Genomic DNA, 19,486 nt, shown 5'->3' with positions numbered 1-19,486 from the left:
GGGAGTGCATTTTAGAGACATTCACTAAATGCCTACCAGTTAAAAATAAAAACAGAAAATTCTTCAATATTTTTTAATCTATATGAAACAAACTATTAAGCAACCTAAGCCTTCAGCTTTAAGAACTGTATCCTCACACTCATCTGAATTTATCTCTTGATTAATACATGCTATGAATATATCAGTCTTCATTTGCTTTTAGGTATTTACATAAACTGGTTGTCTACTCCCCCTCCAAATTATAAATGCCAAGAATCAGCTATAAAATCATACTGCCATGAAGTTACATAGAAACATCCATAATTAGCTTTAAAATTTTATTGAAATTCAAGTTTAATTAGTTAACAATTTAATATAATATTATGTTGTATCATTTCTAACCAGTATTCTCCCCTGCTTTACATGATTTACAGGCACAATTATTACAGATTGATATTTTCTTCCTAGTTTTCCATGATATGCCAATTATACATTCATTAAAACCTCGATACTTTCCTAAAATTGTTCTTACCTCAATGTCAGATTTTTAAAAAAAAACAAATATTGAAAATTTAAGACATTAATATTATAGCCACTATAATATAGAAAAAAAATTTACACATTATTAACTGTTTAAAATTGTTGTTTAACATTTATTGTAGTAATGCAAAATGAACTTTTAACATAATAATATTAATTTTTCATTAAAATGTTTAACCATTTCCTACTGAAGCATGTTCAAAGTTATAAAACTTTTCTCTTTTAAAGTAACGTACACTGAATTAGTCCAAAAGTGGCACTTTGGATAAGACATTTATTTTATTGCATATTTTAAGTACCTAAGGTACAGCCTGATTAATAGCAGGTTACTGGAAAGAATTAAAAAAACATTTTCTTTAAGGAGTAAGTCTTTTGGGATCACGGGGAAACATTGAGGTTTGACGAACATTGTGCAAGCCCAAAAACAGCATAGTCACTCGTTCCAACCCTGGAGAAAACAAAATAATCATTAATTCATTTTCAGAATTAATCATTCAGGGTCATACTTATTGAAAACTACCAAAATAACATCAGTGATCAGCAAAATGCTTTTCCTTGTTAGAAAGGAAATGACTTCTATTATTTTAAATGAGTTTAAAATGGAACATTCCAGGTCTGATTCAGAAACAGGTGATGCTATATGTGGGAAGGATAAATGAGATATCCTTAAGCTGTATGATTCTGTGAAATGTGAACCACAAATCTATGTAAATATCTAAAACTTAAGATTTAAGCAAACAAAAATATAAGCCTACTATTTATTTTCATAAGCCTACTATTATATTTTCAAAAATATAATATAAGCCTACTATTATATTTAACCAGGTTCCTATTGATAGAACCTGGTTACCAAGATTACCATGAATTCTTTCAATGGATTCTATGTAGTGATTATAATTAAAAAGTTTTTTAAGTGTTGATAAGAAACAACTTACAAAATACACTAAGCGAAAATGCAAGGTACTGAATGGTTTATACAGCACACTACAATTTGTGTAAAAAATATATTTTATATACTTTTGCATATGCAAAGATTATCATTGTGGAGGTAAAGAGAAAACTAGAAACAATAGTTTTCTGTAGGGAGGTGAATGTACACTATTCTATTTGCTTTGAATTTGAAATTTGTATATTACCTGTTCACTAAAAAACCTGAAACAACCAAACCTTCAACAAAACTATAAATTCAGAATTCTTTTTAGCACAGGCTCAATAGTTGTGGCGCAAGAGCTTAGTTGCTCCAGGGCATGTGGGATCCTCCTGGACCAGGGATCGAACCTGCATCTCCTGCATTGGCAGGTGGATTCTTTACCACTGAGACACAAGAGAAGCCCCAGAATTCTTTTTAAGAATTTTTGATACAAACATCCCAAAGTTAAGTTAAATATTTACTCGTTTTAAATCACAGAGCAGTATCTTTCACATACTCTAGAAATGGTTCTAAAAGCCAATGAAATGTTTTCAACAAAAACATTTAGCACCCATCTGAGCTGACTTGAGGGACAGCTTTAATTTGGACTAATTGGAATGAACTCACAAATACAGAGAAAAAAGAGGATACTCAAAAATTTCATTCAGTCATAACTCACTTAAAAATTCTTTCAATTCAAATTTGTATTATATTTAGCACTTATAATTTGTAAGTAATAACAAAATACAAAATTTACTTTTAAGTCTAATACTGAGGACATTTAGAACTGAAGAAACACTCTGCCAAATGAAATTTGGGTTGGAAATATTGTCATCATATAAAGGAATATTACCAATGCCTCCACCAGCATGAGGAGGGGCTCCAAAGCGGAAGGAATCAATGTATGCCTTAATTTTCTCCAAATCTACAAAACAAACATAAAATTAAAAAAAAAACGTAATTTATCCTCTTATTTAGCTTAAAAAAATTGCAAAAGCAGTTACCGTGCAATGAAAATTAAAACAAATGACTGTGTTTCTGAAAAGTCTTTAAAGGGTTTTAAAAATGTATTGCTTTCAGAATATACATGACCCTCCTCAATATACTGAAATTGTTTACCAATTCCATGATGTAAGGCTCTCTCTGTTAGCAGCTGAGGGTCATGTATTCTTTGAGCTCCTGACAGTATTTCTTCTCCTCTCATGAACATATCATAAGAGTTGGATTGTTTCTGTAGGAAAAACAAACAAAAATACCACTCAACAGGCTATCACCCTATTTCTATCACACATATGTGGAAAAACACTCTCTGTTGCATAAAGAACAATATCATTTCTTTCCTACAATTAATTATACAACCTGCTCCAATAAACATGATTTGCTTTTCTAAAATGGGATTAAACTAGTGAGGGTTGAAATAACTTCTTCTTTACTTCTATCAGATTTTATGCTTCCCTTCTCCCACACCTTCCAAAAACAAATCAGAACAATACATCTTTTAAGCAGTAGCATAGTGTTGATTCTTTCTTTAAAAAAATTATCTGGCTGTGCCAGGTCTCAGCTGCAGCATGTGGGATCTTGTTCCCTGACCAGGGATTGAACCCAAGACCCCTGCACTGGGAGCAAAGTCTTGGCCACTACACTGCCAGGGAAGTCCCCGTAGTGCTGATTCTTATTTCACTTTATCATCTGAAATGTTTTTAAGTGTGATATGATTTTAAGTGGATCATTTTTGGAACTTCAAATTATCAACAGGTGTTAGTCTTTTTAATTTTTAAAAGTTATAATTTTAAGGAAAGTGAACTGAACATCAATTTTACCATAGCTCAATTCATTCTTTATCAGGTTTTAACTTATTTTCCCTATCTTTCAGTTAACCAATGGTTCACTATTACCTTATGAGAAATATAAATTATCAAGCCCCACCTAGAAAAAAGTTTTTTTAAAAAATTATTTATTTATTTTTGGCTGTGCTGGGTTTTCGTTGCTACAAGGGCTTTTCTCCAGTTGTGGTGAGCAGGGGCTACTCTTGAGTCGTGGTGTGCGGGCTTCTCATTGAAGCAGCTTTTCTTGTTGTGAAAACACAGGCTTCACAAGTTCTTGTACATGTGCTCAATAATTGTGGCTCCCAGGCTCTGGTGCACAGGCTTGTACACATGGGACATTCCCAGATGAGGGATTGAACTTGTGTCTCTTGCATTGGCAGGTGAATTCCTTATACTGAGCCACCAGGGAAGCCCCAGTCTGTGTTTTAAAGGCCCTCCGAGTGATTCTGATACTCACTAAAGTTGGGGAACCAATGCAAAGGAAAACCAGTGAAAGGCCACAAAACATTATTTAGATTGACTACCAGGATAGTGTCTGCCTGCAACGCGGGAGACCCAGGTTCGATCCCTGGGTTGGGAAGATCCCCTGGAGAAGGAAATGGCAACCCACTCCAGTATTCTTGCCTGGAGAATCCTATGGAGGGAGGAGCCTGGCAGGCTACAATCCACGGGGTAGCAGAGTCAGACATGACTGAGCTACTTCACTTTCACCAGGATAGAATGTGAGTTCTTAGTTCAAGGTCAATGATAAAATGATCTGATAAAGTCTTCAAGTCTATTAATACTATTTGTTGTTTATATAGTATTTCTTCTTCATATATCTTTAAAAATTATACATGAAAATTATTTTTAATACAGGTTTTGGGGACTAATTTGCTAGAATATTCTAATTTTACAATGTCACTTTGACCTGAATTGACAGAAACTAGTAGTAATACATATAGTAATGTGTCTTTTAAAACTGCAAGTTATTAATGAAAACCATTACTTCCACTGTATAATGTGACACAGTGACAATAAAGTTTTCCCTCTTCCCCCAAACAGGTTTTTAAAATCAAATTACTTACAGGATTTCGTGGGTCAGGCATGGTATAGAAAGGTCTTACAGCCAATGGATATTTATCAAGAATATAAAAATCGGTATCATACTATAAAAAGAATAAATATGATTAAAACAGATTTTTTAAGACATTTAATGAAAATAAAAAGAAGGCTACCATTTGGTAATTGTCTTTTTTCTATACGTAAGTTTTGTTCTTTAAAATTACTATAATTACACTCTATATACAATAACTGTTCTGCTTCCTACAGCTGTGTCCTACAGTATTTTGCCATGATGTTATATATTCTTCCAATATATTTAATTTTTAGGAGCTGTGGACTATTCAATCATAGTTCACATAAGCATTTTTCTTTTTCTCTTTTTGGACATGTACTTTCTTCTCAATTTCTCCTCCACTGAAAACTATGCTGTGATAAACTATTTTCACCTTTTTCCATTGCAACTCTAGCTCATTTAATTTTCTAGATATATTTTAAAACTGTTTTTGTTAAATTACTCTAAATCGCATTGGGTTTTATAAAAACTACATTAAATCTATAAATTATTTTGGGAAAAACTGACGTCTTTTATCTTCAAAAAACCTTGATTATTTCCCCAATGATTTACACTTTCACTAAGATGTCTAAAATAAATTTAGTAGTTTTTCTCAAATGAAAACAATTGAAATGAATAACATTAACATGAAATTATGATATCTTTGTTAAAAAGAATATTTACTATGTGACCTACATTTAATTAAAAAGAAACAGTCATGTTTTAACTGTTTTGATGTTAAACATTTTTCCTAAAATTGGCGTGTAGAGGGAATGTTAACAGTGCTGAAACTGGCTCCGCCGAAATAGTGTTTTAAAGGTATGAACTCAGTACTGTGCAGTTTCACAGACTTGTTCCCCAGTCAGTTGAACCATTTTGAGTGCAACCAGCAGGAGGAGCTCAAGGACTGTTTTTATTCAATTACACATTTCTCTTAATTTCTTTAAAGATTACACCAAGTTTAGCTTTTCTCTTTGGATTTTTATAGAAAAATAAGATAGGAAAGTAGCCTTCATGTAAAAGGCAGAAAAAAAATTCATTCACCCTCTAGTCCCACGAGTCAGCAAGGGTAGTCAGGGAAGACCATTTCTAAATAATTTCAATCACCTTGAGGTCCTCTCTAACTAATCTGACAATTTCAGATTTAGAAAAAGAAATCCAGCATGCATAAGAGTCCTACCTTTTCCTTTACCAAACGACCCAACAGTTTTTCATTTGGTGTACTGCAAAAGAAACATGAAACCAGGTGTCTGAAGATCAAACAGCAACTTAAAAGAGTTTTAAGTTTACAAGGAACCTCTTCTATTTGAAGTTCTCAGAGGATAAAAAAATTTAGCCAAAACACACAGCTGTCTATTCTGCTCCTTTTAAAAAAGGCAACTACTACTGGAAACCATTCATGGGTATACCTGGGACAGTTAGTCAGTGCTACTCAATAATATTTAAATAAAAGTATAAATAGAATTTAGCAATTCACTGATTCAGAAATAACATGGATGAAGTAGTTTCCTACAATTACATATAATGAAAGTCTACTACACCAACATAGACTACTCTTGCCATTAAAATAGTTCTATGGCAAAATGCGGAGAAGGCAATGGCACCCCACTCCAGTACTCTTGCCTGGAAAATCCCATGGACGGAGGAGCCTGGTAGGCTGCAGTCCATGAGGTCGCTAGGAGTCGGACACGACTGAGCGACTTCATTTTCACTTTTCACTTTCATGCACTGGAGAAGGAAATGGCAACCCACTCCAGTGTTCTTGCCTGGAGAATCCCAGGGACGGGGGAGCCTGGTGGGCTACCGTCTCTGGGGTCACACAGAGTTGGACACGACTGAAGCGACTTAGCAGCAGCAGTAGCATGGCAAAATGGTTTCTCTTTTCTGTTACTCTTTATTAAAGGTTTATAAAAGAAAAATCAGTATTTCAAAATAAAATATAACAGTGTATATATAAACCAATTTAAGTTCTATTCAAGAAAAATTTCCAAAATACATACAAAAATATCATCCAAATTATAGAATTTATGGTTTTCCTTAAATTGTCATCTAGCAATGTAGAGGATTAAAACAATATACATATGTGTGTATATACATATACACACATATATATATTCATTAAACAAATAAAAGTAAATGAGGGTTTTGAGTGAAATGTGTTAAAAAAAAAACCTAAAAAATTAATAATAATCCCCTCTTCCTTCCAATATCAATTATGAATCATTGTGTTGTCTTAAAGTATTTTAACTTAAGAATCCCTGAATAAAATATAAGTAGAAATCTCTAATCTTTATTAAACTATCATTTCAAAATTATAAATTATTTTATCTGAATTTAGATAATAAAATATAGTATATCAAATAGAGAACAGAGACTTGCATAACTTTTAGAGATTGTTAAAAGTTTCACACCTTAACATACAAAAATATTAACGCTTAGGCAAACCACATTAAAAATAACAGTTTATTTCAGATCACACATTGAACAAAACAGCATCATACTAAAGTTAATAAAACTTAAGTTTACCAAGTAGGTGAAAAACATTCATCAATATATTCATTCTTTCATATCTTAAATCTAATTACTAAAGTTTTAAAAATCACAAATACAAACAAACCTTAGATCTTCTTCATCTCCCATTTCAATTCCAGCTTCCCTAAGCATAGCCAATGCTTCACAATATTCTAGTCTTAGAGTTGGCTCCAAAAATTTGAATGGCTCACATGGGAACTGTTTATTCACCGTCTGAATTTCAGTTTGAAACCTATTTGTACAAGAGTTAATAAAAATGTGAAATAAATGTTTTTAACACAAGAGGTCACTGTGGCAATATATAAAGAAAAAATTTTAACCAATACTGTTGACGTAAGGAACATACAGCTTTTCTCTTTCATACACTTGATACACATTTTTTTTTAAAACAAAGAAACATTTTTAACATTTTAGAGGAATTACTACATGTGCAGTGATGAGAAAAGGGCCACCTGAGCAGGTTCCAGGGTGGAAACATGCCTTTTCCTGCTCACCCCACTCATCACCAGACCTCCTATGGAGGTTGAGGGAGCCTGTACTCAAGAGGCCAGTTGACATGGACCCAGGAGCCTACTGCACTACTCTTCCCTGTTTCCACTGGCAACTATTTTGAATTCAGAGATAACAAAAGGAAATGCTTTTAGAGCAAAGCTCTTTCCTGTAAGTTCAGCCTCAGTGCAGAAATTGCCTCGGGGACTTTCAAGCTCATTAGCAGTACAAACAGCAGCTAAGAAAAAAATATCTAGTAGGTATTGAGTCCCTGTTTATGTCACCTAAAATCATTCTTTGAATTAGTGTATGCATCAGAAAAAAACTGTTACCAAGAAATTAAGTTAAATAATTAAATGCAAATACTTAAAAAAATATTTAACATCATTTCTCAATCCTGTATTATTTGTCACCACAGTGGCATTACAGGATGAAAAACTTCCTTTATAATTCATATCAACTAGCACTGTTAGAAACATAAAATACTCATTTTATGAAGCACTAAAAAAATCTGATTTTTAATACTTTAACAACATTTGTCATCATTGAGGAAGACCAAATTAATGAATATTGTCTTGTCTTCCCCTATACCCATTATACCATAAGTTTGTTTAGGAGAATGCCTATTTCTTTCCCATTTTAATAATCCCTATAGTATGTTCATCGTCTACCTTTTAAATACAACTAATGTTCATTGCATTAAACTGCTGCTGTAGAGGATGGCAAGATTAAAAATGTAGTTTTACTAAAGTATTTATGGATGAAATGGTAGCTGAGATTTGCTTCAGAATAACAGAGTAATGCGTGAAACAAAACTGGCCATGGATTGACAATGGTTGAAATTGGGTGATAAGCATATGGGGGTTCATTAGGCTAGTCTACCTTTTTTTTGTATGATATTTAAATTTTTTCATAATCAACAGAATTGAAAAAAGTATGTTTATATTCTATGAAAATAGAAGAAATAATTGATTTATTCACATCTTGACATAAGATGGGTTAAAATGACCCCAAGAATTAATTTTTAAAGTGCTTTGCTTTGAACATTAACCCCTATTCATGTTAATCAATGGTAATAAAAAATATAAATATCAATATTTTAAAATACATTTGTTTATTCTTCTGTTAGAGATAAGTACTAATGATAAACACGAGAAGGATAAGACAACCACCAAATAACCCAATTTACAACTGACACAGAAACCTAAAATTCCTAAATGATGTATAGAAGACAGGAAGAAGGTTTTTATTTCCAAGTTGCCATCTTAAGCTTACCCATTAAGCCCAGTGATAATGGTGTCTGAATCTCTAATTTGTAAGCAGAGATTTGATTAATCCCAATTGCTCAAATCATGCTTGCTCTGTTACAAAAACCAAAGTGGAAATTCCACTTCCAATATTAAGTAGAGAAGATATCAATACCTACAATAAATGAGTTTCATAAACTTTCTTCAATTATAAATGTAAGTGAAGTAAAAATGTTAAAAAAATGAGGGAGTTCCTTGGTGGTCCAGTGGCTCAAGACTATGGGCTTCCAATGCAGGTGGCCCCAGTTCAAACCCTGGTCAGGGAACTAGATTCCCCTAGCACCACAACTAAAGATCTCACATGCCAAAAGGAAGATCTCATGTGCCACAACTAAGACCTGGTACAGCCAAATAAATAAATTTTAAAAATATATAGTAAATAAATAATGAGAAAAGCTCTATTTCTTAACTGTAGTTTCAAAAGATATTTTGTTTTACAGGGAGACATTAGTTGTTCTATAGACTATCTGAATGGAAGTTGCTTAAAATAACTGTATAGAAATGCTTCAGAGAAAAAAGAGTAAAAAAAAAAAAAAGGTTGGGAGGAGTGGCCAAAATCACAGAATAGGAAGACCTTGAATTTACCTCCTCCCATGGGCACACCAAAATCAGAATATTTACACAGCAACTATCGATAAGAATGACATGAAGGCAAGCATAGAATATATTCTACAGCCAAAGATATAAAGAAGTAACCACAAGAAGACAGGCAGGAGCAGCAGAGATGTGGCAGAATCAATATTCACATCCCCAGGCAGGCAACCCACAAAGGAGTGGATAATCACAACTGCAGGGATCCCCTCCAAGGAATGAGAGGACTGAGTCCCATATTGGGCTCCCTAGGCTAGGGACCCTACACTAGGAAGACAAGCACTCTCTAGAAGGTCTGACTTTGAAGGCCAGTGGGGCAGGCACTTGGGAGAATTGAAGGCCTGTAGGAAACAGTGAATCCACTTAAAGGGAACATGTAAAATCTCGAGACCTGGGGCAGAAGTAGTAATTTGAAAGAAGCCTGGGTCAGATTCACTTGTTGATCTTGCAGAGCCTCCTAAAGAGGCAGGAGGCAACTGAGATTTACCCCTGGGGACAGACATTAGCAGCATCCATTTTGGGAGCTCATTCTATCATGAAGACACTGCTGCTGGCAAGCACTATCTTGGAATTCTCCTTCTAGCCTACTGCAGCAAGTTCCAGGTCTAGCCTACCAGCCAGTTAGCACTAGTCCTGGGAAGCCCCAGGCCAAGCAGTCAGTCACAACGGGGATATAGTGCCACCCACCATCAGGCCAGTAGCAGCTGTAGACCCCCTGCTCAAAACACCTCAGCTACCTCAGGATTTGGCCATGTCCAACAGAGGGCCCAGGATTGGGTTCCACCAAACAGTGGGCCGGCATCAGTTCTGGAAGACCTGTCCTGTCCACCAGTAACCAGAAGCCTCAGCATTAGGCAGCACTTGGCCACCAACTGGGCTGGGGGCCATCCAAGCCCACCAGAATGCCCACAGAAGTTAGCCCTGTCAGGAGGGCCTACATAGCTCATGTATAGCAGGTATCCCTAGAACATATTGCTCTGCTGAACAGAGGCAAGTGTGTCGCTGGGCCCTACAGGATGTCTCCTACATAAGGCCATTTCTCCAAGATCAGGAAACATAATTAACCTACCTAATACACATAAAAAGAAAAATGTATAGCACACGCAACTTTGCTCAATGTTATGTGGCAGCCTAGATGGGAGGGGAGTTTGAAGAAGAATGGATATGTGTATATGTATGGCTGAGTCCTTTCACTGTTCACCTGAAACTATCATAACATTGTTAATTGGCTATACCCCAATACAAAAATTAAAAAAAAGTGAAGTCAGAAAAACAAATATTGTATATTAATGCATATATGTAGAATCTAGAAAAATGGTTCAGATATTAATTTTGCCCAACTGAAATGTAGACAAAGATGTTGAGCACAAAGGTGTGGACACCAAGGCGGGAGGAGGGGTGTAGGAGGAATTGGGAGATACGGATTGACATATATACACTATTGATACTACGTATAAAATAAATAACTAATGAGAACATACTGTAGAGGTTCAAGGAACCCTACTCAGTGCTCTATGGTGACCTAAATGGGAAGGGTGACCTAAAGGTCATCCCAAAAAGAGAGGATATATGTATACATATAGCTGATTCTCTTTACTGTACAGGAGAAACTAACACACCATTGTAAATCAACTATATACTCCAATAAAAATGAAACAAACAAAAAAGAGGACATTTTAAGTGACCTCTGGGACAACATCAAGCACACTAACATTCACATTATACAAATCAAAGAAGGAAAAGAAAGGGGCAGAGAATGCATGTAAAGATGTAATAGCAGAAAACTTCCTTAACCTTGGAAAGGAAAAAGATATCCTGGCCCAGGAAGTACAAAGAGTCCCAAATAAGATCAACCCAAAGAAGTCCACAAGTTCACTGTGCGTGCTAGGTCACTCAGTCATGTCTGACTCTTTGCAACTCCATGGACTGTAGCCTGCCAGGCTCCCCTGTCCATGGCGATTCTCCAGGCAAGAATACTGGAGTGGGTTGCCATGCCCTCCTCCAGGGGATCTTTCCAATCCAGGTCTCCTGCATTAGAGGCAGATTCTTTACTGTCTGAGCTACCAGGGAAGCCCAAGAATACTGGAGTGGGTAGCCTATCCCTTCTCCAGGGAATCTTTCTGACTCAGAAATCAAACTGGGGTCTCCTGCATTGCAGGCAGATTCTTTACCAGCTGAGCTACTGGGGAAGCCCTGTAGCTTCCTTATCACACTGTAATTAGGCAAAAATTAAAGACAGAGAATATTAAAAGCAGCAAGGGAAAAGTAACTGGTTACATACAAGGGAACTCCCATAAGTAGATTAGATGAATACTCCCCTAAGGAGATTAGATGATACAGAGGAACAGATTAGTATACTGGAAGACCAAGTGGTGGAAATCACTCAAGCTGAACCTACATATATAGGTTGCTATATATAAACCTCATGGTAACCATAGGCCAAAAATCTATAATAGATACACACACACAAGAGAAAGGAATTTATATTAACACTAAAGATAATCATCAAGTCATAAGAAGAAAAAAAGAGAAACAAAAAATAAATTAAAAAACCTGAAGGCAATTTACAAAATAGCAATAAGAACATAGTACATGTAAATGGACTAAATGCTCCAAATGACACAGAGTGGCTGAATGGATAAAACAAACAAGGTCCATACATATGTTGTCCGCAAAAGACTCATCTCAGATCTAAAGACACACTCCAACCAAAAGTAAGAGGATGGAAACAAACGTTCCATGCAAATGGAAATGAGAAGGACACTACATAATGATAAAGGGATCAATCCAACAAGAAGATCTGATAACTATAAATATACCCAATATAGGAGCACCTAAATAATAAAAGCAAATATTAACAAACGTAAGGGAAAAATAACACAATAACACAAAACAGTAGAAGACTTTTAACTCCCCACTTACATCCATAGTCAGATCACCCAGATGGAAAATCAATAAGGAAACATTGGCCTCGAAAACACATTAGATGAAATGAACTTAATAGACATACACACACACACAGACCATTCCATCCAAAAGCAGCAGGATGAATATTATTTTCAAGCACACAAGGAACATTCTCCAAGATAGATCACACAGTAGGCCACAAGACAAGCCTCAGTAAACTTAAAAATCCTATCCTGGATCTTTTCTGACCACACTCAAAGAGACTAGAAATTAACTACAAGGTGAAAAACAAACAAACAAAAAACCCCAGCAAAAACCACTAACACATAGAGGCTAAACAATATGGTTCTGAACAACCCTATTGTTACAGAAAATATCAAAGAAGAAATAAAAAAATACCGAGAGACAAATGAAAACAAACACATCAATCCAAAGTCTGCAGGATGCAGCAAAACAGTTCTAAGAGGGACATTTACAGTGATAAAAGCCTACCTCAGGAAATAAGAAAAGTCTCAAACAACCTAACCTGACTTAAAGGAATGGGAAAGAAAAAAGCAAAGCCCAATGTTACTAAAAGGAAAAAAGTAATAATGATCAGAGTAGAAAGAAATAAAATAGACTAGAAAAAAAGAGAATCCAAATCTGTAGCATCAGAAATGAAAAAGAAGTTACAACTGACACCACAGAAATATAAAGGGTCATAAGAGATTATTATGAATACATATACGCCAATAAACTGAACAACCTAGAAGAAACGGACAAACTCCTAGAAATGTGAAATCTCCTAAGATGGAATCAGGAAGAAATAAAAAATGTGAATAGAACAATTAACAGTAATGATGTTGAATTAGTAATAAAAAAACATATTCCCAACAAACAAAAGTCCAAGACCAGATGGCTTCAGAGGTGAATTCTACCAACATTTAAAGGTCTACTTCTCATCCTATTCAAAAAAGTTCCAGAGGAAGAAATGCTTCTGAACTCATTCTATAAAACCAGCATCACACTGATACTAAAACCAGACAAAAAGGAAATGATATGCAAAAATCCTTAAAAATTAGCAAACTGAAATCATTAATATATTTAAAGGATCATACATCATGATCAACTGGGATCTATCCCAGGAATGCAAAGATGGTTCAACACCCACAAATTAATCAATGTGATCCACCACATTAACAAACTCAGGAATACAAATCATATTATCATCTCAACAAAGAACTTTTTGACAAAATTCAATGGCCATTTATGATAAAAACTCTCAATAAAGGTATAGAGAGAACATACCTTGTGTACTGTTATAATTAACCACCATGGAAAACAGTACAGACATCCTCAAAAAATTAGAAATAGATACAATTTAGCAGTTCCATTCTGGATATTTTTTGAAGAAATTAAAAAAATAAACTAATTTGAAAATATATTTAGATTTATCCCTAAGTTCATTTCAGCATTATGATTTCAACAGTCAAGATATGGAAGCAACCTAAATGTCCACTGATAAGATGAATAAAGAAGATGTAGTGTGTATATACACACACACACATATATATACAGATACACTGGAGGAGATGGCAACCCATTCCTGTATTCTTGCCTGGAAAATCCTATGGACAGAGGAGCCTGGAGGGCTATAGTCCATGGGGTCTCAAAGAGTTGGACACAACTGAGCAACTAAACAGCAACACGGACAGACACTGGAATATTACTTAGCCACAAAAGAATGAAATCTTGTCATCTGTGACAATATAGATGAATGTAGAGGGTATTAAGTTATGACCAACCTAGATAGCAAAAGCAGAGACATTACTTTGCCAACAAAGGTCCGTCTAGTCAAGGCTATGGTGTTTCCAGTAGTCATGAATGGATGTGAGAGTTGGACTGTGAAGAAAGCTGAGCGCCAAAGAATTGATGCATTTGAACTGTGGTGTTGGAGAAGACTCTTGAGAGTCCCTTGGACTGCAAGGAGATCCAACCAGTCCTTTCTGAAGGAGATCAACCCTGGGTGTTCTTTGGAAGGAATGATGCTAAAGCTGAAACTCCAGTACTTTGGCCACTTCATGCGAAGAGTTGACTCACTGGAAGAGACCCTGATGCTGGGAGGGATTGGGGGCAGGAGGAGAAGGGGACGACAGAGGATGAGATGGCTGGATGGCATCACCTACTTGATGGACATGAATCTGATTGAACTCCGGGAGTTGGTGATGGACAGGGAGGCCTGGTGTGCTGCGATTCATGGGGTTGCAAAGAGTCAGACACGACTGAGCAATTGAACTGAACTGAACTGAGAGGGTGTTATATGAAGTGAAATAAGTCTGACAGAGAAAGACAAATACCATATGGTTTTACTTAGAAGTGGAATCTAACAAAACAAAACAAATTAACAAACATAACAAAACAGAAACAGACATAGAATTACAGAGAACAAACTAGTAGTTACCAGAGTAGAGGGGGCTTGGGTGATGAGTGAAACAGGTAAGGGGGATTAAGAAAAAGACATTCCCAGTTACAAAAAAAAAAACACAAAAGTCATGGGAATGAAAGGTACAGCATGAGAAATACAGTCAATTATATTGCAGAAATATGGAATCACTATGTTGTGCATTGGAAGCAACATAGTGGATAGGTCAATTATACCTCTATTAAAAAAAGGTATCAAGATATTAATGATGGTTATTCTTTGGGGGGCCAGGATTATGGTGGATTGTTAATTTTTATTTTATGCTTTTATTTCTAGCTGTCTGCAATAAACATGTATTGCTTGTAAAACCAGAAAGAAAATAAAATGTCATGAGGAAAAAAAATCAGTGGTCTTCAAATAGAAATTTTAAATATAATCCTTCATCAGTTATCAAAGCACTAGATAAGTCTGTCATACGCAACTTAATACTTGGAGTACTCTCAAAAGTATGGAGAAAAGAAAGGAGAAAAAAAGATACTCTTGATCCTAATGTGCTTTCTGTCTTTTCTTATTTTCTCTATTTTAAACATTATCGTAAGAAAACAATTTCTAATGCGCTTTTAAGGCAGAAACTATTTGCCAGTTTAAAGGTTATACAGAAAGTGAACATTTTACATAATTTAATTTTCTGAACACCCAGAACATGCCTAATAATTTCTATAAATGTATCAATTCACCAGGCCCAAATAAGCTGAAAGTCCCTTCAATATACTAGTTTCTAATTTCTACTGAGCACTTGCTGTAAATATAAATTGATCGAAAAATTAAACAGTCCCAACATAGGCTTTTGAACTGTGGTGTTGGAGAAGACTCTTGAGAGTCCCTTGGACTGCAAGGAGATCCAACCAGTCCATTCTGAAGGAGATCAGCCCTGGGATTTCCTTGGAAGGAATGATGCTAAAGCTGAAGCTCCAGTACTTTGGCCACCTCAGGCGAAGAGTTGACTCATCGGAAAAGACTCTGATGCTGGGAGGGATTGGGGGCAGGAGAAGAAGGGGACGACAGAGGATGAGATGGCTGGATGGCATCACGGACTCGATGGACGTGAGTCTGAGTGAACTCCGGGAGCTGGTGATGGACAGGGAGGCCTGGTGTGCTGCGATTCATGGGGTCGCAGAGTCGGACATGACTGAGCGACTGAAATGAACTGAACTGAACAGAGGCTTAACTTACACAGATTCAGTAAAGATTAGAAACTGAAAGACTAAAGGGACTCTAACTTTGAGATAAGTAATAATATTATCTTCACTTGTAACAGCAGAGGAAACTGAGGCAGTTATATAACTTCCAAAATGCCCACACAAGATATATACAGCAAACTTGGGATTCGATCTCAAGCTACCTGGACCTAGCTGAGTTGAAGCTGTGAAATACTGTTCCCTCCCTGTGCTCTCTTGCTCAGTCATGTTCCACTCTTTGCAAACCCCAAGGACTTGTAGTCTGCCAGGTTCCTCTGTCCATGGGATTCACCGGGCAAGAATACTGGAGTGGGTTGCCATTTCCTCTTCCAGGGGATCTTCCCCACCCAGGAATTGAACCTGTGTCTCCAGAGTCTTCTGCACTGGCAGGCAGATTCTTTACCACTGAGCCTCCTGGGAAGTCCTACTATCTCATACTATCTCTCAAATAATAAACTGCTATAAGGGTAACATAGGCTCTATATCTGAGAAATTCAAGATGTAAAACATTGAGGAAAAAACAAATATAGTTAGGCTGTTTACAATCTGGTAGATTAGCTAGCTAGGTTAACTGGCTGCAGCCCTAATTGACAGATTCAGAAGTACTCTTTTGAGTGTAGCTTTTCCCACTAATTAACTGATAATCTAACTGGCAAATCTTCATATATATATTTTTTTCAATAAAAACTTAGTTTACATGTTTTAAGAACTGCTTCATTTTGAAGAACTTAAACTGCTTTAAAAATTATATTCATCTAAGGTTATAAAATATATTTTTTTTTACCTTTTCTGAAGTCCTTTGAATATCTGCACTAAAGTGTCGGCAATTTCTTCCACAACTTCATGGTAATGGTAATTAAAAGCCATTTCAATATCTAAGCCAACAAATTCAGTCAGATGTCTGTGTGTATTAGAGTCTTCAGCTCTGAATACTGTAACATTAATAAAAGAAAATGGTAAATGGTGTTTACATAGTATGTAAATACATACTTGGCATACATTACATAGCATAGTAAATGGTGTTTTAAATTTTGGATAAATTGGGATTTAAATACAAAAATTCTATTTACTAGTACTCCAATGGCACTATTTCATTATCATTATAGGGTTGGAAAAAAATCTTTGATAAGTCATCTGTCTCAGCATTCTCATGGATGGCAAGTTCATTACAAATTCCTACAGTAGTAAAAGCTGTAACAAATGCAAATTAATAAATGAGCCTCATGCGAATCCCAAGGGAATGCAAGATTCTGAAGTGCCTTCTCAATAATTAAAATAGATTCAATATAGTGACTTCTTAATTTTATTAAAACTTGACTCAAGCTAAATGAAATCTGTGCAGATGAAGTAACATTACACACTCCAGCCATTACCTCAGTCCAGTTGCTATTATCCTCACTGCACTTTCCTCCTCTCCAGTCTTCCTGACTCTACTCTGCTCCATTTTTCGTATCACTGCAAGATTGATATATTCTATAACTCATCCTTGCTCAGTAACTTATAATGGTTCCCAAATGACTACCATAGTAAGACAAAATGACAAAATGTTTAAAATTTTTATGCTTTCATAATTTAGTCCTATCCTGTACTTCCCATTTCTTAACACTAACTAGTCTTATTTTTATTTCCTCCCATGCTCTTTACTCATCTCGCCTCCTCTGACTAGAACGCCAATCCCCACTGTCTGTATCTCCTACTCTGTCCTTAGAGCCCACTTCAGCATGAACTCTCTCTCATTGTGACTCTAGCAAATTCCATCTTTTCCCCTTTTTACACTCTCTATACTATATAATTAACACCAATCTGCTGACTGCACAGCACAATCTGATTACCTGCTGTGAAAATCAGTTGATTACTCCCTGTGACTGCTATATGTATACATGTCTTATTCTGTCTTGAAAGCAGGGAGAATGATTTTCCTTTCACAAAGCATGGTCTGTCTGCAAATCAGCAGCATCAGCAGTACCTGGGAACATGTGAGAACTGTAGAATCTTAAGCCTCACCTCTGACCTACTGGTCATAATCTGCATTTTAACAAAGTCCCCAGGTGACTCATGTGCACATTAACATTTGAGAAGCGCTGGTTGATTCCTCTTTTATGTACATGGAACCCAGAGCAAGGCTGTATACATGCAGTAGGTGTTCAACATATAATTGTTTAATAGATTCAGAAAACTAAAAAACTTAATGATCTTGCCAGTTTTTCTATTAGCAGGTATTTAATTTTTAGTAAGCCATCAAAAACTTACATATATAAAATAATTTGGTGAGTTTTAAAGAATGAAGTAAAGCTAGTTTTTGCTTATAATTAGTCTCGTAAAAGAATCTGTATTACTCAGCCGTTAAAAAGAATACATTTGAATCAGTTCTGATGAGATGGATGAAACTGGAGCCGATTATACAGAGTGAAGTAAGCCAGAAAGAAAAACACCAATACAGTATACTAACACATATATATGGAATTTAGAAAGATGGCAATGATGACCCTGTATGCAAGACAGCAAAAAAGACACAGATGTGTATAGCGGACTTTTGGACTCTGAGGGAGAGGGAGAGGGTGGGATGATTTGGGAGAATGGCATTGAAACATGTATACTATCATGTAAGAATCGAATCACCAGTCTATGTCTGATGCAGGATACAGCATGCTTGGGGCTGGTGCACAGGGATGACCCAGAGAGATGTTGTGAGGAGGGAGGTGGGAGGGGGGTTCATGTTTGGGATCGCATGTACACCCGTGGTGGATTCATGTCAATGTATGGCAAAACCAATACAGTATTGTAAAGCAAAATAAAGTAAAAAAAAAAAAAAAAAGAATCTGTCACATGATTATGTGTGCATACTGGACTTGTCGCAACTATATCTTAAAAACTGTTAGTATAACCTACTAAATATCATACATTTGTACTACTTTCTAATGGGCTTTAGCATATTAACAATACTAAGAACAGTACAAATAATAACAGTAAAATAGAACAGCTTTGGAATAAAATTGGTAGCACATTTGTAAACTTCCAAGAGTAGTAAAGGGGCTATCAAGGACAAACAAAATTTATTATTTGGAAGGTCTACCTAAGTACATTGTCATTTTTTACCCAAAGTCTAGTGTTTATGTAGTCAGCATATAAAAAGATTTAAGCTTTCAAAATGTCTGCATGTAATATGTGTTTCTAAAACCATTACAATTAACGAATTTTGAGAAAACCATAACTGCCAAAAACCTTACCTGGCCCAATACAGAAAACCTTCTCAAAATCAGCACAAATACACATTTGCTTGTACAGCTGTGGAGACTGAGCCAGGTATGCATTATTTTTAAAATATGACACAGTAAATACATTGGCTCCTCCTTCACTGGCAGCTGAAATGTAAACATTTAAGTTATTACAAGTAATTGTAAACTTATCAATGCAAACTTCTAGTAAAAACAGTTTATACTTTTGGTTCAAGTATTTCACTAAAAGAAACAACTAGAAAATCAAGAATTGCAGAGAAACTACCATCTTAATATGTCATATATCTGATTCTAAACAGTTTACATTTAGGACAGACTTACTTCTTTGGCTACACCTCCATTTTACTTCTTTGGCTATATATGCTCTCTTTCTACATCAATTTTAAATCTATTAAAGCTACTCTCGAGTTATAACAATTTTTTTTTAATGGGAG

General features: G+C 35.6%; 1 protein-coding gene across 1 annotated transcript in view; it reads right to left on the bottom strand.

The window, feature by feature from the left end:
- Window positions 1-285: 285 nt before the first annotated feature.
- The window catches only part of DARS1 (aspartyl-tRNA synthetase 1), a 64,979-nt gene continuing 45,778 nt past the window's right edge, over window positions 286-19,486 (bottom strand). Inside the window, exons 9-16 of the mRNA XM_068967393.1 lie at window positions 19,044-19,178; window positions 16,601-16,748; window positions 6,969-7,115; window positions 5,532-5,574; window positions 4,323-4,403; window positions 2,549-2,660; window positions 2,283-2,354; window positions 286-967 (exon numbers count right to left, since the gene is read on the bottom strand). Coding sequence (XP_068823494.1) covers window positions 876-967; window positions 2,283-2,354; window positions 2,549-2,660; window positions 4,323-4,403; window positions 5,532-5,574; window positions 6,969-7,115; window positions 16,601-16,748; window positions 19,044-19,178 — 830 coding nt within the window. The 3' untranslated portion in view covers window positions 286-875. The remainder of the gene's footprint in view (window positions 968-2,282; window positions 2,355-2,548; window positions 2,661-4,322; window positions 4,404-5,531; window positions 5,575-6,968; window positions 7,116-16,600; window positions 16,749-19,043; window positions 19,179-19,486) is intronic.

This window comes from Capricornis sumatraensis, chromosome 3 (genome assembly GCF_032405125.1).
Source record: "Capricornis sumatraensis isolate serow.1 chromosome 3, serow.2, whole genome shotgun sequence".
Taxonomy (NCBI): Eukaryota; Metazoa; Chordata; class Mammalia; order Artiodactyla; family Bovidae; genus Capricornis; species Capricornis sumatraensis.
The sequence above is the reverse complement of the archived record's forward strand: the minus strand, read 5'-3'. Positions and strand labels throughout refer to the sequence as shown.